The sequence below is a fragment of the Neoarius graeffei genome, chromosome 17 (genome assembly GCF_027579695.1).
Source record: "Neoarius graeffei isolate fNeoGra1 chromosome 17, fNeoGra1.pri, whole genome shotgun sequence".
In the NCBI taxonomy this organism is placed as follows: Eukaryota; Metazoa; Chordata; class Actinopteri; order Siluriformes; family Ariidae; genus Neoarius; species Neoarius graeffei.
Window position 1 is genome coordinate 27,215,092 of NC_083585.1, and position 22,574 is coordinate 27,237,665.

General features: G+C 41.6%; 1 protein-coding gene across 1 annotated transcript in view; it reads left to right on the forward strand.

Moving 5' to 3' along the window:
• Positions 1–17,537, forward strand: part of ppp1r14ab (protein phosphatase 1, regulatory (inhibitor) subunit 14Ab) — a 39,114-nt gene extending 21,577 nt beyond the window's left edge. Inside the window, exons 2-4 of the mRNA XM_060898066.1 lie at positions 9,977–10,057; positions 10,161–10,193; positions 16,691–17,537. Of these exons, the coding sequence (XP_060754049.1) occupies positions 9,977–10,057; positions 10,161–10,193; positions 16,691–16,825 (249 nt within the window). The 3' untranslated portion in view covers positions 16,826–17,537. The remainder of the gene's footprint in view (positions 1–9,976; positions 10,058–10,160; positions 10,194–16,690) is intronic.
• The last annotated feature ends 5,037 nt before the right edge of the window (positions 17,538–22,574 follow it).

Here is a 22,574-nt window from a genome sequence, read left to right on the forward strand (position 1 = left end):
AAGGAACAGCTGGAGAACCAAATTGCAACTCATTAGGTCAATTGGCAATAGGTCATTAACATGACTGGGTATAAAAAGAGCATCTTGGAGTGGCAGCGGCTCTCAGAAGTAAAGATGGGAAGAGGATCACCAATCCCCCTAATTCTGCGCCGACAAATAGTGGAGCAATATCAGAAAGGAGTTCGACAGTGTAAAATTGCAAAGAGTTTGAACATATCATCTACAGTGCATAATATCATCAAAAGATTCAGAGAATCTGGAAGAATCTCTGTGCGTAAGGGTCAAGGCCGGAAAACCATACTGGGTGCCCGTGATCTTCGGGTCCTTAGATGGCACTGCATCACATACAGGCATGCTTCTGTATTGGAAATCACAAAATGGGCTCAGGAATATTTCCAGAGAACATTATCTGTGAACACAATTCACCGTGCCATCCGCCGTTGCCAGCTAAAACTCTATAGTTCAAAGAAGAAGCCGTATCTAAACATGATCCAGAAGCGCAGACGTCTTCTCTGGGCCAAGGCTCATTTAAAATGGACTGTGGCAAAGTGGAACACTGTTCTGTGGTCAGACGAATCAAAATTTGAAGTTCTTTATGGAAATCAGGGACGCCGTGTCATTCGGACTAAAGAGGAGAAGGACGACCCAAGTTGTTATCAGCGCTCAGTTCAGAAGCCTGCATCTCTGATGGTATGGGGTTGCATTAGTGCATGTGGCATGGGCAGCTTACACATCTGGAAAGACACCATCAGTGCTGAAAGGTATATCCAGGTTCTAGAGCAACATATGCTCCCATCCAGACGACGTCTCTTTCAGGGAAGACCTTGCATTTTCCAACATGACAATGCCAAACCACATACTGCATCAATTACAGCATCATGGCTGCGTAGAAGAAGGGTCCGGGTACTGAACTGGCCAGCCTGCAGTCCAGATCTTTCACCCATAGAAAACATTTGGCGCATCATAAAACGGAAGATACGACAAAAAAGACCTAAGACAGTTGAGCAACTAGAATCCTACATTAGACAAGAATGGGTTAACATTCCTATCCCTAAACTTGAGCAACTTGTCTCCTCAGTCCCCAGACGTTTACAGACTGTTGTAAAGAGAAAAGGGGATGTCTCACAGTGGTAAACATGGCCTTGTCCCAACTTTTTTGAGATGTGTTGTTGTCATGAAATTTAAAATCACCTAATTTTTCTCTTTAAATGATACATTTTCTCAGTTTAAACATTTGATATGTCATCTACAGTATGTTCTATTCTGAATAAAATATGGAATTTTGAAACTTCCACATCATTGCATTCTGTTTTTATTTACAATTTGTACTTTGTCCCAACTTTTTTGGAATCGGGTTGTAATTGGTTTTATATTTACAGGTAGTCGTCGACTTACGACCTATGCAACTTACAACCGATCGACTTTACGACTGTCTGGTTATGACTGGCAAGTGTTTCCCAGCTGAGCTAGCTGAGCGTACGACAGTTTCCGCCCCAGCTCCCGGCAGCACCTCTCGCCGCATACAACAGTTTCCGCCCCAGCTCCAGGCACATGCGCAGTCTCTCTCGCGCTCCCTCGCGTACTCCGTCATACAGTTTCCGATCCAGCTCCTGGTTTATGAAACGAGCAAATCCTCCTGCCAGCCCGAGCGCTGCAACAGCTGATGATGACATAGACGACCCACAGCCAAGCACCAGTGATGCCAGCAGTCACTATATTTTGTATTTTGCGATGTTTTACATTTGTATTTTGGTATGTTTCAAACTAAAATGTTTTCTATTTTTCACACCTGTATTTCGTATTTTTTGTTTTGCACATATTAAATGAATTGTACTGTACACAGTGTAGTATGCAGTGTTTGACTTAAACCAAATAATGAGCCAAGGTAATGAAATAAGAAAATGTTGATAAAATAAGACTTTAAGATGATTACAATATCATTACACATCACAATATACTTGCGTTCATTTAACATAGGCCGACTTACGACCAGATCAGTTTACGACCGGTCAGTCGTAACCAAACGCAGTCGTAAGTCGACGACTACCTGTATTTAAATTTAGAGTTTTCAGTTTGTTTCAATTTTGTTAACTGTAATATCCCTTCTTTACACTGATGACAAAAATATATCAATGCTCAAAGCTTGGTTCTCTTTCTCTAGGTCAGTTTTATGTGGCCTTAAAATGACATACACTGTACACAATATATTATGTAGTGAGAAAAAGTTGAAGCCCTTTGACACTGTGACAGCATGTGTGTAGACATGGCCTTAAATTCTTTACAGAGCATTTCACTAGCATTTAGAGTTAAAAGAAAGGTCACAGACGCCCCAGTAGGGGATTCTGCTTGGATCTTTCGCCAACTGACCTTTCACTGGTGACATTAGTTTCAAACTACTGTACTTTAAGTAGTCTCTCAGCACCCCATGGCTCTCAGTAACCTTATTATAAACCTGAGAGGCAGCCCATAATGCATGAGAACTCATCTCTCATCTCAGTATCTCTAGCCGCTTTATCCTTCTACAGGGTCGCAGGCAAGCTGGAGCCTATCCCAGCTGACTACGGGCGAAAGGCGGGGTACACCCTGGACAAGTCGCCAGGTCATCACAGGGCTGACACATAGACACAGACAACCATTCACACTCTCATTCACACCTACGGTCAATTTAGAGTCACCAGTTAACCTAACCTGCATGTCTTTGGACTGTGGGGGAAACCGGAGTACCCGGAGGAAACCCACGCGGACACGGGGAGAACATGCAAACTCCACACAGAAAGGCCCTCGCCGGCCCCGGGGCTCGAACCCAGGACCTTCTTGCTGTGAGGCGACAGCGCTAACCACTACACCACTGTGCCGCCCTGCATGAGAACTTATTTAGCTATATGTTGCTTGTTAACAAATCAAGAAACTACCGCACAATATCATTAATATACTACAAAATCAGCAAACAAAGAGCAAATCCTTGATCTGATAGCTATAATGGCTCTAAAACACTTAATGTAGTAGAGTAATAGCATGATGATTTCGTGCCATGATCAGACCAAATCATAGAGATTAATCATATGAGGCATACATACAGTGTATGTGTAATAAGTGTACACAAGTATCCTCATGACTGTTCATTTTAGTGATTAACTGATGTTAGTATAAATATTTGGGTGATTATAGGAAAGCACACACACTGATTGGTCGAGAAATTCTGCCTATTTTTTCGATAATCAAAAAATTTTCGAGGGCGGCACGGTGGTGTAGTGGTTAGCGCTGTCGCCTCACAGCAAGAAGGTCCTGGGTTCGAGCCCTGGGGCCGGCAAGGGCCTTTCTGTGTGGAGTTTGCATGTTCTCCCCGTGTCCGCGTGGGTTTCCTCCGGGTGCTCCGGTTTCCCCCACAGTCCAAAGACATGCAGGTTAGGTTAACTGGTGACTCTAAATTGACCGTAGGTGTGAGTGTGAATGGTTGTCTGTGTCTATGTGTCAGCCCTGTGATGACCTGGCGACTTGTCCAGGGTGTACCCCGCCTTTCGCCCGTAGTCAGCTGGGATAGGCTCCAGCTTGCCTGCGACCCTGTAGAAGGATAAAGCGGCTAGAGATAATGAGATGAGATGAGAAAAAATTTTCGAGCAACTCAGCAAAATTGTGGTCAAGCGCTTCATCACCGTAAGTGAGGAAGAAAGAAATTATGAAAGAAAATGCTGTTCCTAAAAGCACTAAAGATGCTATGAAGTTTGGTCTAAAACTATTCAAAGGTACAGTGGTGCTTGAAGGTTTGTGAACCCTTTAGGATTTTCTATATTTCTGCATAAATATGACCTAAAACATCAGATTTTCACACAAGTCCTAAAAGTAGATAAAGAGAACCCAGTTAAACAAATGAGACAAAAATATTATACTTGGTCATTTATTTATTGAGGAAAATGATCCAATATTACATATCTGTGAGTGGTAAAATTATGTGAACCTCTAGGATTAGCAGTTCATTTGAAGGTGAAATTAGAGTCAGGTGTTTTCAATCAATGGGATGACAATCAGGTGTGAGTGGGCACCCTGTTTTATTTAAAGAACAGGGATCTATCAAAGTCACAACACGTTTGTGGAAGTGTATCATGGCCCGAACAAAGGAGATTTCTGAGGACCTCAGAAAAAGCGTTGTTGATGCTCATCAGGCTGGAAAAGGTTACAAAACCATCTCTAAAGAGTTTGGACTCCACCAATCCACAGTCAGACAGATTGTGTACAAATGGAGGAAATTCAAGACCATTGTTACCCTCCCCAGGAGTGGTCGACCAACAAAGATCACTCCAAGAGCAATGCATGTAATAGTCGGCGAGGTCACAAAGGACCCCAGGGTAACTTCTAAGCAACTGAAGGCCTCTCTCACATTGGCTAATGTTCATGAGTCTGCCATCAGGAGAACACTAAACAACAATGGTGTGCACGGCAGGGTTGCAAGGAGAAAGCCACTGCTCTCCAAAAAGAACACTGCTGCTCATCTGCAGTTTGCTAAAGATCACGTGGACAAGCCAGAAGGCTATTGGAAAAATGTTTTGTGGACAGATGAGACCAAAATAGAACTTTTTGGTTTAAATGGGAAGCGTTATGTTTGGAGAAAAGAAAACACTGCATTCCATCATAAGAACCTTATCCCATCTGTGTGTATAATTCAGAATTCATTGTTCCATCAATGATGGCAAGCCATCCTAGCCCAGATGCAGCAAAACAGGCCCAAACCATGATACTACCGCCACCATGTTTCACAGATGGGATAAGGTTCTTATGCTGGAATGCAGTGTTTTCCTGCCAGTTCTAAATACTAGTCCATTTTGGCCCAAAACCTTCAGGTATCTGCTAGAAAGATGAAGAGGAATTTCATCTTTCAGCATGACAATGACCCCAAAAAAGTTTTAGAACGGCCCAGCCAGAGCCTAGACCTAAGTCCAATTGTAAATCTGTGGGGTGACCTGAAGAGGGCTGTGCACAAGAGATGCCCTCACAATCTGACAGATCTGGAGCGCTTTTGCAAGGAAGAGTGGGCAAATATTGCCAAGTCTAGATGTGGCAGGCTGATAGACTCCGACCCAAAAAGACTGAATGCTGTAATTAAATCAAAAGGTGCTTCAACAAAGTATTAGTTTAAGGGTGTGCACACTTATGCAGCCAACTTATTGTATGTTTTTTTTTTTTTTAATATTTTCCCCCTAACAGGTTTGTTTGTTTTTCAATTGTATTTTACAGGTTATAGGTCACATTAAAGGTGGGAAAAGTTTTTAAATTATTTATCGTGGTCTCATTTTTTTTACATCAGAAAAACCTATTATTTTAACAGAGGGTGTACACTAGACCCCTGCACTCCCGCGGGAGTCCCGCGGGAACCGCCGCAAAGCAGTGCGGCGCGGGACAAATTTTGAAAGCTCATTGCAGGCGGGATCAGAAGTCCACATATGCGGGAGCGGGAGTGCACATATGCGGCGCGGGCGGGAGCGGTGATAAGCTGCAGTCCCGCTAACTAAAAACGTGTTTGAAATAAAATTTATAAATTATTAATTTATGTCTATCATATATAATTTGTGCTGGATATTTTATTTGGCATTAATAAAAACATTTTAAGATGCCTAAATTTGCAGAGAGAGTCAGATTGCCAGATTGAGTGAGAAATGGCATCTTAAATTTGCCATTAATCACCCTAATGGGAAATCCTTTGATCACTCTAATGACTTGTCGTTCACACCCAGCTAGCAAGAGAACCATGAGTGAAGTGATTTACTGCTTGAGTTAGTCTACAACTCTAATCAGAGAGACAGGTTACACAGTGACGATAGGCTTGACTCAATGCTATCCCAGAAATCCTTCCTGTAATATGCAAATTAGGCTGTCCAATCAGAGGCGGCCAAATTTGCATATTACAGGAAGGATTTCTGGGATAGCATTGAGTCAAGCCTACCGGCACTGTGTAACCTGTCTCTCTGATTAGAGTTGTTCACTCATGGTTCTCTTGCTAGCTCTGCTTTGCAATAAAAAAAAAACATTGGTACAAAGCAAGCCCATTCACTTTTTTTATGCTGATCAGAGAATTACAATGGTTTCTCATGTGACAAAAATGTGCGATTTGCTATTAAATATTTTAATCGCTTTACAGCACTAATTATTACTATTAGAGACACTACATGCTGAATTCAGAAACAAAGTAAATAATAACAAACGTGAACGTGAGCTGTAGATATTTATGCTCAAATCCACTCAAAGTAAGGGGCGGGGCACCATCACACTGTGTCAAGACAAGAACTTTCCTGAGAAATAACGCGAACGTCTGCATCATGCGGGATTTGCAGGCGGGAGCGGGACAAAATATGGCAGGCGCGGGCGGGAGCGGGACTGAAAATCATAATTCTTTGCGGGCGTGGGCGGGAGTGGGACTGCACAATGCGGGCGGGAGCGGGACTGAAAAATCTGACCCGCGCAGACCTCTAGTATACACTTTTTATATCCACTGTAAATATACATGTTGCATATTTTAGAAATGTCTTCACATATTGTATGATATTTTTGTGACATTTCCCATCCCTGGTATCAGTGAATGATCTTAAAATTTCCAGTTTCACAACATTTTGTTTTGGCATCAAGCAGACAATCCAATGTTAATATTCTCTGCAGTACCAAGAGTGTTTTTAAGAAAAGTGCTTACTTGTGTGATGTAAACACAGTAGTCTGGCCCACTGGGCTACAGTTGGCTGCTGGAGATTGTTTTTTCTTGCTATATTGCTGAGAACCAGAGAAAAGAGATGCAGGTTTGACATACATGAATGATTTGCTGAAAGGGTTCCAGTGGAAATCACACTTGGCCTACTTCTGAGTTGAGCAAAACCAAACAGAGGTGTGTGCAAAGTCACTCACAAAAGCCCAAGTGCATTCAAATCAAATGCAGGCCAAACAGCCTTATCTGTTATTATCGTTTATAAACTAACCAAGCTTGAATTCGGTTGTCCTTTCAGCAAGTCATGCAATATTTAACTTAGAAAACTGCGTCATGTGTTTATGAATGCCTTCAAGAAGGGTGGAGTTAGCATATCCCCATTAGCCTGACAGACTGTGGTAATGTGGAACAGCTGTGGGATTGAGCAGGAGGGGAATGGTGTTCTGCAGGATCTTTTAAGGCTCAGTCACTGGATTTTGAGATTGTGCCCTGCTTATATAACTGTCCTCATGCACTTGGGCCTACTAACCATCCTCGACAGCTTTAGAAGTCACGCATGGCTCCGAAGTGATGGGCAGTAAAAGGAGATTTCCTTTTTAATAATCTTCATTGAGAGGGAGTTACAAATTAGCTAACACACCACACACTGTTAGTCACATTAAAATGCACAGTAATGAGGGCATTTTAATTAATGGCATACATATAGGATACTGTGGCAGTGGGGGCGTGGTCAAGCGCCGGTCTGTGACAGGAGGGCGGAGTCAGGGAAGGTAAGTGGCAGAATCACTACACCTGAGAGCAATTAACCTGTGTTTGTGTGTCTTCCCAGTGACCGCGCCCTATTTAAGGAGGGAGAGTGAGAGCAGAGGGGATGATCCCCGAACAAGACGCCTGTTGTGTGTGTCTGTCTGTTTAGAATAAATATTGTTCACTGAAAAGTGTGGCAATAAAAGCCCTATTTCCAAAACCTGATCTCTGTCCTGCCGTCCTCTGTGCTCCACCCACCCATACAAACTGCCACAGATACTTAAGTTATTCCACGAAATCGAGTTGTACATGAGCTGATAGCTGATGAGGCACGTAGCACCAAGTTGGCTATAAGCCATGTACGAAGAGATCGATTGGAATAACTGTTTTATTCTATCCATATTCACTGGATTTTGAGAAACAGAGCATCCATCCATCCATTATCTATAGCCGCTTATCCTGTTCTACAGGGTCGCAGGCAAGCTGGAGCTGCTTGACTGTGTGAAGCGAGCAATTTCATGCACATTATGTGCTCGGGAATCCCCTCAAATTAAATAAATAACTTCCCAGCCACAGAATGGCCTAATATTTTGTGAGATATTACCGATTTTATGAAATTGAAAGGCCATCTAGCTTTAATAAAGAGTGTGTGGCATTACAAAGGCATTTGCTGAAAATCTGTCCAATCAGAGAGAAATGTCAAATCCTTTAAACATCATCAGCTGTCATCATCTCATCATCTGTCTGAGAACTGTGACAAACCACAAGCAATATTAGTAATGCATCATCCATTCATACATAGCCGCTTATCCTGTGCAGGGTCACAGGCAAACTGGAGCCTATCCCAGCCGACTATGGATGAGAGGCGGGGTACACCCTGGACAAGTCGCCAGGTCATCACAGGGCTGACACATAGAGACAAACAACCATTCACACTCACATTCACACCTACGGTCAATTTAGAACCACCAATTAGCCTAACCGGCATGTCTTTGGACTGTGAAGGAAACCAGAGCACCCGGAGGAAACCCACACAGATACGAGGAGAACATGCAAACTCCACACAGAAAGGCCCTCTGCTTCTTTTTCTTCTTTAGGGTTTTTTTTTTTTGGTGGTTGGTAAACCAACTTAAAGGTGTATTACCGCCACCGACTGGGCTGGAGTGTGGAACAGGAGATATGGGGGAGGGGGGAATGACACAAAAAAACTATATTCTTTTACCTATTTCTTTATTTTAAGTACTTGATAATTTTGTTTTCAAGTAGTTTTCTTTTTTGTGTTTGTATAGTTTGATGTTTGTTTTTGTTTGAGTTATTTTGTCCGCTGGTTGTGGTGTAGCTCTGGACCCAGTTTTGGCCATTGGTTCCTTCCAGGCCTTGGTTCGCCGTGCATGATGTCTGTGCTCCTCGCTGTGGACTGCAGTGAGCTCGTTGCTCTTTTAACATCAGGGTTGTCCAGCACTCTGTGCAGCGGTGCTTTTGTGCTTGGTGCGATGTTGCTCAGTGGGGTCGTGGTGGCTGTGCAGGTGGTTTGGGACATACCAGCGCTCTGTGTGGCGGTGCTTCTGTGCTTGCTTTGTGGATCCATGGTGTGGTGTTGCGGCAGCTGTGCAGGCAGTGTGGGATTTATTTTTGTGGGCCTTTTGGTGGGACTGTGGCTGCTACATCATTGGAATGACATCCTGACCTTCTTTCAGTGGCCTTTTTTTTTTCTTTTCCCCCCCTCCTATAATTGTAAAGCGACCTTGGGTATGAGAAAGGCGGGGGGCGCCATACCATAAATCCAGGGATCCGGGTTTGATTCCGACCCGAGGTCATTTCCCGATCCCTCCCCGTCTCTCTCTCCCGCTCATTTCCTGTCTCTACACTGTCCTATCCAATAAAAAAGATTTTAAAAAAACAAACAAAAAAAATCTTAAATGAGAAAGGCGCTGTATAAGTTTAACTGATTATTTATTTCATCCTCGGTTGGTTTAGCAACACGCTCCGCCATTTTGTTTTTCTCTACCCAAAGTATATGAGCTGATATCCTAGCAGTATAGTAGCTAATCAGAGCGCGTGATTGCTCATATCCAGTGAATGTGGATAGAATAAATACATATATATATTTATTCTGTTTTTAGACCTGTGTTATCCCGAGCATACTGTATGCACCATTTACAATGAGAGTATAAAGACAGCATTCCGTCTTTCAAAACAACCTACTCCATATTTGTTCTTGCATTAAATTTGAATTATTAGAAATAACCTAATACTAAGTGCTAAAATGTAATCCAGTTGAATATTTGGTTAAGCTTTTACATTATTTTCACTGCTGATGTACACTTTGCATTGCCCATACCGCTGCATACGAACATAAATAGCAGAAATTGTGTTTAGCTGAGGTTTTAAAACACAAAACGTTAAAACAGGAAACTGTTTCCTGTTTCAGTGGATGAGGGAGAGTGACAATAAAGAAATGTGGCACTCACACTCACCCTCTGGCAACAGAAAACTACCAATGGATGTTGGAGTGTCACTATGAATCATTGTCTCTCGCTGCAGGAGGAGCACATGCCAGAGGAGGTGAATATCGATGAGCTTTTGGACCTGCCGAATGATGAGGAGAGGACCAAAAGGCTCCAGGTACAACCTTGTTCATCTGACATTACTGATTGAAAAACTCGATTGAAAAATTTGCAAAATTCACTCAATGCTTCTCTGTTTAATTATGTTTCTTTTTTAACAGGCTATTCTCCATTCCTGTAATACTAACACAGAAGTAAGTAACTGTTTTCTCTTTCTGTTCGAATGGCAGTAACACGCGTCCTGTTACGATGGTGTGTTGTGGATAACAAAGCTGTACAGAGCCACTGCGCACACACGTGGATACAACATCAAGCAGTTAAGATATCGAAAATGTTGGGGACTTTTATCTCTCAAATTCTCCGACAAGTCCCATCACATGATAAAGCTTGTTGCAATTTGTCTCAAAGACAGCAGGGGGCAGTAAAGATTATAAACTGCTTGTATGTTCTGTTGTCTGTATTTCTCATCTCATCTCATTATCTGTAGCCGCTTTATCCTGTTCTACAGGGTCGCAGGCAAGCTGGAGCCTATCCCAGCTGACTACGGGCGAAAGGCGGGGTACACCTAGTCTGGTTAACACCAGACCATATCACAAGTGAAATATGGTCTGGAATCCGCCTATTGAATTTCTCGTAGGGGAGGTGTGGTTTACGATTGTCAACGGCCGTTTATTGGACGTTGCGAATGTCTATCATTTGGCGTATACGTAGCCCATGGCCAATCATGGCAGTTGTACCCGGTGACGTAGTTAGAGCGACGAAGAGGTGAAGAAGAGAAGGAAAGAGGAAGAGAAGGCAAAACAAAAATAGGAAAACAATGGCACCGAACGATTACTGCCGTTTGTGCAAGACAAATATGAGAGAAGCTGGTTTGGTTAGTTTGGTTCGTATCGCTCGCCGCCATGTTAAATGTGATCCGTAAACAGTCCCAAATAAACTACAAGCTTCCGTTTGTCGAGTAGTACGCGTCACCGTCTTTCCACCCCTCCCCACTCTCTGATTGGCTCCCTAACTCAGGCGAGCCTTTAGACCAGAGGTCACCAACCCGTCGATTGCGATCGACTGGTCGATCTCGGAGGCTTTCCCAGTCGATCTTGGGGGATGAGGAAAGAAACTGGAAGATTATACAGAAATACACTGCAGTATATCTGATTGGCGTTCATATTACATGTCTTCCGATTGGCTCACTACAGCTTTCCCCCTCTGTGTCGCAGGGTTCTTTTTTTTAAACTCCTGCTGCTTACGTCTCTGAGCGTCGTCACCATGGTGATAGCCTCGCAATACAGTTCAGGGTTCTCCACGAGGGGTTTTAGAGGTGCGGGCCGCCCCCCTTTCTGTGATTCCCGCCCCCGTTTGATTTCTGCCACCCCTTTACAAAAGGAAGCATGATATTGCCTATAAAACCGTGAGGATATAACCTGGCTGTCAGTGTTACTGTAGCTCTTGAAGTGTTTCCGCGGAGTGGTGGATCGGACTCGAGCCTCGCATGAACCGCCCTGACGCGCTATAATGACACCAATCTATCACCAGCCAATCAGGAGACTTAATCAAATGCATCCCCCGCCCACTCGTGTCCGCGTCTGAGACGTTGAATTTTCACAGAAGGAGGAAAGAAGTTGACTGAGGTAAGACTGTGTGATAAATTAATGAACGAATAAGAGAGGAATTTCAACATATAGGGCTCAAGTTTGTTACTGTTAAATAAGCATTGCTTGTACAGTAACGTTATGTCGTTACAACGCTGACCCACTTTTAACGTGCTGAGTACCGACTGTAGCCGCTAACATGCTAATTAGCTTGCTGTCAAGTTTTTCCTTTGTCGAGCTTTAAGCGTAAGGGCATGGATGTTACTACTGCTTGTTCCTGCCGTAATATGATACGTGATATGAACCTAACTATAAGGCACTCACTGACCGTGTTCAGTCACAGCCATCACATTGACTTGAGTTGCGTGATGAACTGTAACCTCATAGCATGACAGCAGTCATTGGTAGTAGCATCACTGCAAGTTCATATTTGTCTTTATTGTGTATGTATGGTTAAAGAAAATCAGTTCATGTTGAATTGAAGTTGTCATTTTGTCACTTAAGTTACAATTTGTAATATATCATCACTGGTGTGTTGTAATTTCAGTTGACAATTTCCATTTTATGTTGCTGTCAAATTAATTAATTTAGTGTTACAATACAAACAAGACAGTGCAACTAATGTTAACAGTTCAGCGTTCTCATTACAATATTATTAGTTGATATTAATAACAATCTGAGTCATTGGTGGTTCATTCATTCTGCTCACTACAGATATAGGCCTATATATTTTTTGTGTATAGTTAATTTCCATTGTATGTTGTACTGAAATTAAGTCATTTAGTCAGCTCTCACAAGAAGTTAAAAAGTTGGACCAGGGTCTTAAATCTTATTCAGTTAAAATTAGGCTAAATAAAAAGCCTCAACTTGAAACAGTCTAGTCTGGATTTCTTTTTCTGTCAACGCTTCAAGGGGTAGATCTTGCTTGCCATCTAGGCAGAGGTTAGGGATCTCGGGCATAAAAAGGTTGGTGACCACTGCTTTAGACCATAGTTTCCATGCTGTCTTTTCAGATCGGAACGATTGTGCAAAGCAGCATGGGATTTCCCAGGCTAGGGTACACCCTGGACAAGTCGCCAGGTCATCACAGGGCTGACACATAGACACAGACAACCATTCACACTCACATTCACACCTACGGTCAATTTAGAGTCACCAGTTAACCTAACCTGCATGTCTTTGGACTGTGGGGGAAACCGGAGCACCCGGAGGAAACCCACGCGGACACGGGGAGAACATGCAAACTCCACACAGAAAGGCCCTCGCCAGCCACAGGGCTCGAACCCGGACCCTCTTGCTGTGAGGCGACAGCGCTAACCACTACACCACCGTGCTGCCCCGTCTGTATTTCTCTTTATTTCAAAATTCAAAAAGTATAACTTTGTCGGCCTGTGTATTGTGGATCGTTTGATATTTATACCCTTTATAGATGGAGGCTCGCTGGTATATGGTTTATGTTAGAAAAGCATGCTTAGCTAGCATGTTAGCCTTCTTTAGACAGAGTTTTGATAGCCGTGTTTGTTAAAATGACCCCTTGTTTACCTACAAGTTATCTGCAGTCAGAACCGAATGCAAGGTTATATAAAGTAAATAAAAATGTTATCATTAAATTTATTTATTTTTACGTTGAGGTGTCAAAGCATATTAGATGGAAGAATCACAATTTTGTGTCAAAACCCATTTTTTGGCAGAATTCAGCCACAGAAATATCCAATGGGTTTTCCGAGACGATGACATATATTTTCTTAGGCCAGTTACATTTCTGGTTCAGGCTTTGGCCCTGTTACTGCTTCATGGAGTGCTGAAGGGTCTCATGAAATAATGACCATCCTGCACTTTAAGCATAAACTTATGAAGGGATGGAAATTAATTCAGCCGGGATTGGGGGGGGGGGGGGGGGGGGGGGGTTGTGCAGCATTTGCTCGTAACCATAGATTTTAGTAAGGTAAGACAACATTATTAATGACACAGCTTCAACCTAAATTAATTAAGGACAGAGGTTATCACACTTGACTAATGCCTTAGGCTACTGACGAGTGTGTTTTCGAGTAACCCTGTAATAGGCAGTTGAGAATCAACACCATACAGTCATCAAACTCACAGTCGAGCAGCTCATTTTGCGTGATCTTAGATGTACTTTTTTCAGCTGGGTTTGATACAGCGGATGCGTTTTGCATCAGAAAATTTTTGGAGGGTGGCCGGAGGGAAATCTCATTAATATTCATGAGGAAGCCACTCCATGATTCTTTGTTTGCAATAGACGTCACTTCCGGTAGTGATCCACCTCATTATGTATTCAGACTTCCAGCTGATGGGCAGGCATCGTATTTGTTTACAGTCGCTTTGCAGTAGTTTCCTGTGTTTCGCCTCCAGATATGCCAGATTGTTGCTCTGTATTTGGATGTTCAAACTGATCAAATCGAGAAAAAGACAAAAGGTATTCTAGGATACCAAAAGAAGTCGTGCACAAGGGTGAAAGAACGAAAAATATCTCAAAGATCGTGAAAAATGGTTCGCAGACCTTTCACTGTGTTCGAAAGTAATCGAGAGTCAACATGCTCATGTTTGCAGCGATTGTTTTGTTAAAGGTTAAGTACATCAACTTTACATATATAAAGTCAAAACTTCTAATGTTAAATGAGTTTTCTGACGTTTTGGATGTCATAAAACAAACCGTTGATGAAACGATGAAACTAGTTTGTAGGTCGGCCTTGGCTGAAACTCGATTGTTGACGTATTTTTTCAGGTTATCCGATGATGTCAGTTCATAAGTCTGAGTTACGTTTAAAATGTCATGAAATAAAATGTAAGTTATTGTTGCAAAAATGCCTACAGCAGCTCCGACTTGAATCTACACTGTGGCGTACATTATTCACCCTCGCAAAAATAAGATGATTACTGTCCTTTAGAAGTCTTATTCCAATGTCATGAACCCAGCCGCAAGCGAAAAACTTATAGGCTTCAGGATTTTGAAAGCTTTCATTTGATTATTCGTGTAAAACGATGTTTGGGCGACCAGATAATTGGAAATGTCCGGAAACTGTATGTTTGGAAAGTTGTTGAAATTGCTTGAAAAGTCCATCTTTTTTAAGCTGTAGGGGTCCAATCCATCGCATAAATATATTTTTCTTGATATCTCGATTTTGTTTTTGGTTCTAGTTCGTTATCATAGTCAGATGTAGAATGTTTTCCTCAAGATGACGATGGACGCGTACTTGGCTTGGACGCCATCTTTGATTATTGCCCGTCACTTGGAAACTGGAAATGAACCAGGAGGCAAAAAGTCACGTGATTGCAAACAAAGAATTGGCTGGTGAATAAGGAAAGTGTTAACTGATTGGTTTGGGTTAGGGAATGAAGGCATTTAGTGGCCAATCAGGTAACCTTCCTCATGAATATTAATGAGATTTCCCTAACCACTCTGCAAAAAGAAAATTCGCTTCCTATCACAGTGTATGAGGCGCGGTCATGTCTGCACCTGCTTGCACTTAAGACCCTGCTTCCCAGCATTTAAAGCGACCTTCAAACATGACCGTCATGGACAACAGCACCCATCCTGCACTTCACCGCTTACAGTCCCCTGATTACTGATTGCACACGCCTGGATTCAATCACCACAGCACACTACTTGCGCACACTCACTACTCTTGTGAAATAAACTGTGAAATAAACACTCAGTTCTGTGTGTCTGACTTTACCAAGCCTTTTGATGATTGTGCTGCTTTTCTGGTTTGACTATTGTTTTGGGCTTTGCCTCTGATTTCCTGTTTGTGCATCGCCTGACCATTGCCTGTTTCTGACTCTGCCTTTTGTCTAATAATTATTTGGATTTGTCTGCTAGTGCGCCATATTAAACTCCCTTCTGCTTTTACATCTGTCTGTTGCCTGCTTTTCTGACAGGCGCACACAGAAGACTTAATATCCTGAACCAGGGTTGCCAGGTTTTACCATAATTTCAGCCGTACTATCTCAAAAACCACACTAAAAATTCAGGCCTTGGAAAAGAGACAGATTTTTGTTCTTTTTTCTTTTCCCCTCGTCTTTTGCATGGGAAACAAGGTCACCATAGAGCACGTTGTCATGCTTCTGGGCTCACCCAACACTCAGGACTTCACTTCCCACAATCTCCCTCACACACCAGTCACTACCACATGCACTCCTTCAGCCAACCCAGAGCCACTTCCTAGGAGTGGTTCCCCCGAGTTCTAATCACCTGTACCTTTTTGTTTATGTCTGTATTTATACCCCTTTGTTTGTTTTGTTCTTTGCACAGTATTGCCTATACATTTCGTGAGCCTACTGAGCGTTATTATTCTGATTGTTTTACTTGTGTATGACCCTTTTTGCCTTACGTTTTTTTCCCGTTTCGCCTAACTCGTGTTTGTTTGCCCGTTTCTCTTGCTTCTCGGTTTTCCGATCCTCGCCTGTTTCCTGATTATGATTTGCCAAGCCCTTGTGTATAGATTGCCCGTGTTTACTGATTCCCGGTTCATGGACTATTGCCTGTTTCCTGACCACGATTTGTCTAGCCCTCGTTACTGTTTTGGATCTCTCAGTATTGACCTGGCCTGGCTTTTGTACATTGTCCTTTTTCATTGTTCTCATTAAAACCTTTGAGTTTGTTCACAATCCGCGAGCATCTGGTTTGTCACAGCCGCGTAACACACAGACAATTCTAATGTATTATTCAGTGCAAAGCTTCCCTTTCTCAATTTTTGTAACATAATCTACAATAGAAATGGTTCTGTACATCATAGACACACTGTATGTATTTGTATGCACTTTTGTTTGCCTTTGGAAATGTATTCAATTCAACTATGATTATTTGCTATAAAAACAATTTTGGTGGCTGTGGAGTGTTTTAAAACTGGCCTAGTTTGGAGTAAAAAAAAAAAAAAAAAAAAAAAAACAACCCACAACTAGATTTTAACTAGTTATTGAGTGAGCATGGGGGCAGCATGGTTCCTGCCCCAATGGGCTTCTGTGAGCGCCTGTGGCAGTTCCCATTTTTGACCACTATGGAGCCACTTTCTTAAACCGTTTCCTAGCAGTGAAATTATTATTATTATTATTTTTTTTTTTTTTTTTTTTTTTTACCATTTCAGGCATTTATTAAGGAGCTGGTCCTGAAGCTTCAGGGGCTGCAGAAACAGGAAGACCTCCACAATGACGGCATTGAGCATCCTCAGCTCCACATCTTCCCCAACCGCCAAAACTCTGCCAATTCTGAAATACTTTAAGATACACTGACAGCACCCACTGCTTATATGGACAGAACTTTTCCTGTGTAATACTACCAGTGACCCATCACTGTTTAGTTTTAGTGTTGTAATTTTAACACATGCAGTGCATCCAGATGGAACTAATTCAGCACTCAGCCTGTAAAACAACATACAGAACACACACACACACGTATTTATTGACTTTTGACATGACCATTAATGCCTGGTTGTATAAACCACGTTTAACAAGCACATAAGAAAGAGATTTTTTTATTTCGATGAGCAGTTTTCAGCTGTTTTGTAGTAAACGTTAAAAGGTTTAATTGACTTGTACACACTTTCTTCATGTGTTCCCTGTATGAGTTGTGAGACTTTAACGCTTCTTGTGGTAACTGCTGTAGGTTCTATGTCATGTATGATCTATGGTTTTGTAGAATATATACAGTTTATAAATGTTAATTAAATACACATGGATATACAGCTTGTGAGAAGGTTTCACAAAAATATTAACTAATTAATATGTTTGACTTAATCAAAACTTTATGGCTCATCTTCTTAAAATCTTAGAAATGTTACACAGACCCTTATAATCCCAAGATCTTGAACGGTTCTTGTCATAAATAGTTCACTATTGCTTTAAGCTCTACAACCCAGAAGCATCCTGTGTTAAAGTAACTTTGTGCTCACCTGAGATCTTGACTCAAACGTGGTGATTATGGTGATTTTACTGTGCAGGACCAAATATTTTTATTGAATGTTTCATTTTAATGTGTATTTAAAGTATTTATGACTACTTTCTTTGTCCTGATTGGTTCATTATAATTATATCATTCCTCTTCAGTAGCCTATCCCAGGAACACTATGCACGAGGCAGAGTATGAGGCATTTAGAGTAGCCAAACCACCTTCCAACATGTTTTTTCAGAGTTGAGAGGAACTCTGAGAACCCAAGAGAAAGCCATGTGAAGGAGAGAACATGTGGTCCTCCACACAGACAATAAACTGGAACTGTGAGCCGGTGGTGCTACCCACTGGTGTAACGTTACCATATTATTATTACTTTTTTGGCAAAAAGAGGCAGTGAAAATCATACATTTTGTTAAGTACAATATGATTTACAGTGTCTTGCAAAAGTATTCATCCCCCTTGGTGTTTGTCCTGTTTTGTCGCATTACAAGCTGGAATTAAAATGGATTTTTGGAGGATTCGCACCATTTGATTTACACAACATGCCGACCACTTTAAAGGTGAAAATTGTTTTTTTATTGTGACACAAACAACAATTAAGATGAAAAAAACCCAGAAATCTGGAGTGTGCATAGGTATTCACCCCCCAAACTCAATACTTTGTAGAGCCACCTTTTGCTACAATTATAGCTGCAAGTCTCTTGGACTATGTCTATTAGCTTAGCACATCTAGTCACTGGGATTTTTGCCCATTCCTCAAGGCAAAACTGCTCCAACTCCTTCAAGTTAGATGGGTTGCGTTGGTGTACAGCAATCTTCAAGTTATGCCACGGATTCTCAATTGGATTGAGGTCTGAGCTTTAATTGGGCCATTCCAAGACATTTAAATGTTTCCCTTTAAACCACTTCAGTGTAGCTTTAGCAGTATGTTTAGGGTCATTGTCCTGTTGGAACATGAACCTTCGTCCCAGTCTCAAACCTCTGGCTGACTCAAACAGGTTTTCCTCCAGAATTGCCCTGTATTTAGTGCCATCCATCTTTCCTTCAGTCCTGACCAGCTTTCCTGTCCCTGCAGATGAAAAACATCCCCACAGCATGATGCTGCCACCACCATGCTTCACTGTAGGAATGGTGTTCTCAGGGTGTTGGGTTTGCACCACACGTGGCATTTCCCATGATGGCCAAAAAGATAAGTTTTAGTCTCATTTGAGTAGTGAATCTTATTCCATGTGTTTGGGGAGTCTGCCACATGATGTTGGGCAAACTCCAAGTGTGTTTTCTTAAGCAATGGCTTTTTTTCTGGCCACTCTTCCATAAAGCCCCGCTCTGTAGAGTGTATGGCTTAAAGTGGTCCTATGGACAGATACTCCCATCTCTGCTGTGGATCTTTGCAGCTCCTTCAGTGTTATCGTTGGTGTCTTTGTTGTATCTCTGATTAATGCCCTCCTTGCCTGGTCTGTGAGTTTTGGTGGGTGGCCTTCTCTTGTCATGTTTGTAGTGGTGCCATGTTCTTTCCATTTTGCTATAATGGATTTAATGGTGCTCCCTGGGATATTCAAAGTTTGGGATATTTTTTATAACCCAACCCTGATCTATACTTCTCCACAACTTTGTCTCTGACTTGTTTGGAGTGCTCTTTGGTTTTCATGTTGCTTGCTTAGTCGTGTTGCAGAGTCAGGGTTCTTCCAGAACAGGTTGATTTTTACAGACATCATGTGACCGATCATGTGACACTTTGATTGCACACAAGTGGATCTTAATCAAATAATTATGTGACTTATGAAGTGAATTGGTTGGACCAGCTCTTATTTAGGGGTTTCGTAGGAAAGGGGGTGAATACTTATGCACACTCCAAATTTCTGTTTTTTTCATCTTAATTATTGTTTGTGTCACAATAAAAACAATTTTCACCTTTAAAGTGGTCGGCATGTTGTGTAAATCAAATGGTGCTAACCCTCCAAAAATCCGTCTTAATTCCAACTTGTAATGTGACAAAACAGGACAAGCACCAAGGGGGATGAATACTTTTGCAAGACACTGAACATGTATTTTAAAGTGTTATCAATGTTACATTTTATCAGTGTTAAGTAATATCAGTGTTACATTTTAATTCTCATAAACATGTACAATACATATGGGTTTTATTTATTTACTTACTTACACAAGGTTCTGATGAAGGCTTGCGTTCTTACTGAAGTCATGATGTATTATTTTATTGGCTATTGCTGCTGATGCATGATAAGCTGCTTGAGCTCACACTTGCATCAACATAAATACACTCACTGGCCACTTTATTAGGTACACCTGTATACCTGACTATCCATGCAGTTATCATTATCCAATCATGTGGCAGCAGCACAATGCATAAAATCATGCACTTCAGTTAATGTTCACATCTAACATCAGAATGGGGAACAAATGTGAATATTGGAAAAATCTGTATTTTTCTAATATTTTTATCTGTCGCCTCAAATTCCTTTTCTTGGCTATCGGGAGTGGAATCCAACGTGGCCTTCGGCGTATTTTACATTCTGAGATGCTTCTCTGCTCACTGTGGTTGTAAAGAGTGATTATTTGAGTTAGCCTTCCTGTCAACTTGAACCGGTCTGGTGATTCTGCTTTGAACTCTCTCATCAACAAACCGTTTTGACCCACAGAACCACTGTTCACTCAGTGCATACTCTTCACAATCAAGTTGTGTGTGAAAATCCAAGGAAATCAGCAGTTTCTGAAATACTTAGACTAATCTGTTCAGTCACTAAAATCACATTTCCTCCAGTCTGATGTTCAATGTGAAAATTAACTCAAGCTCTTGATTGTGAAGATGTTTAATTGCTAAGTAATAAGACCAGCTTTTGGTCTTTGGAAGAAAGTGAGATCTGGCTTTGCTATTTTATGTTATCATAGCATTCATCAATCTTATGGTAGGCCAGGCTTGTAGTACTCGAGTCCAGGACTCTGACTCGTGCCCTAATTTTAAGGACTCATGACTTGGTTTGGACTTGAGCACTGATGACTCGGACTCATGCATTAACAGCATTCGGACTTGTAAATTGGAGACGAGGACTTGGATATTTTTCTTTATTTTTTGTAACATGCCATAATAATTTGGCATAAGATATTTATATCTACATTAATTTTTGTACTAATTTCATGCAAGAGTCTCACACCTGCGCGCCTTGGTGCGTGCATCAGATAGACTCTCGGGCGCGCTCTGGACAGAGCGCACCAAGCAGACTCTCTCACGCGTGCTGTAAACAACTTGCACCTGCACAGGATTAAGGCGCAATCAGCATACCTATATAAAAACTGTGAAACACTTATTTTGCGAAGTATTGAGTTTTGTTGCTGACCAAGCCTTATTTCCTTGTTTGGTTTCCTGATCCCTGATTTCCTGTTTCTTGTCTTTGATTCTGCCGAGTCTACGATAGCCTGTTTGTGCCTCGCTCGACCTGTTGCCTGTTTCACTGTTTTACAGTTTTGCTTGCCGTTCTGGATTGTTTACCTGTCTTCACTTGTATTAATAAACACAACTTCTGCACTTACATCCGTTTCCCAACCATCTCTGACAGAATATTTCACACTCCCTGACTAAGAGAAACACATTCACCTGCTCATACGTCATGTTCAGGAACAAACTAATGTTAATGGCGCTGAAACAGCCACCGTCAAATGGTGCAGTTGGAGTTTTGTTCTTGGACTCAACGTGGACTCAACTAGACTTTAAATTTTCTTTAATGACTTGGACTTGAACACTGGGGACTTGAGACTGGACTCGGACTTGAGGTTTAGTGACCCGACTACAACACTGTAGCAGACCCATTATTCCAGTGTTTGAAATAACACCCTCAGGATTCTACCATCTTTATTACTCTCTTTTAAAAGGTTTGTTTTAGATAATATTGTAAATTTGGTATGTGTATTTGTTTGTTGAAACTGCCAGAGCTTACGGTTTTAAATAAAAGAGCTTGAATTTCAGTTTATAATTTGTAGAATGTCTATGAATGTTCTAAGGAAAAAAAAAAAGCCTTGAATCTGTGAATCCTTTCTGACGGTCTTCTTTTATATTTTCTTCATGGCAAATAATTCGATCAGTGAGATTTTACAAAGATAGTTATTTAAAACACCAATGCTACACACTCATAAAATAAAGTACATTACTGTACCTTTAGGGGTACAACGGCTTGTCACTGGGGCAGGACCCTTTAAGGTATTTTTTTTCCCTTTATATACTGATTGGGAACATATACAGTATGTACCTTTTTAACCTTAAAAAGGTACACATAGTTACTTTGAGGTCCAATAATGAGCCATAGGGAGTATATTAGTATGGCTTGTACCTTGGGGGACAGAAATGGATCCCTACTGTACCCCTATTTCTGGCAGTGTATTTATATAAAAGATATGGCCGTTATAAATGTGAATAATAATAATAATGATGACAGTTCTTTCTCTCATACAGTTTCTTAGAGAATCAACAGAGGGCACCAAAGGTATAACTACAAATTCATAAGACGTCTTTTACAAAATTAGATGTCCCATGCATTCACTGTATTACACACACATTGTGACATGTTTCCCTTTATGAAGTTCTAGTTCACCTTCATTAGAACGATCACCAGGGGCTGTGATTGTCATCTGGACACCATCTTGTGTTTGTGCACACACATGCAGAGACATTGCTGCTACCTGGACATCACTGTACATTGATATCACCCTTCACAATGGGATGAGTGCGGTCATTATCTCTGAGCACCTTTCCAGTCAGGTCTAAGGTGGACTGGTTCCACATGGTATACTTTATCCAGGTGAGATTCACCATCCCTGATGGTTAGTAGGGTTGAAGTACAACGCTAAGTACGTATGGAGCTGTGACTATAAACACCAGATGGCCATCAGGCTTTCCTGCCATTTGGAACCAGTATCAATCCAGCAGGAAGGAAAAGCTGGCTATATGACAATGTATTTATTACATATACCATGTCATTTGCTCACTTCATGAAGTGTTTACTGTCTTAGCATGCATGCACACATGTACATGAAGATTTCTAGGTGTTAATCACCAACACTGGTAGTTATCC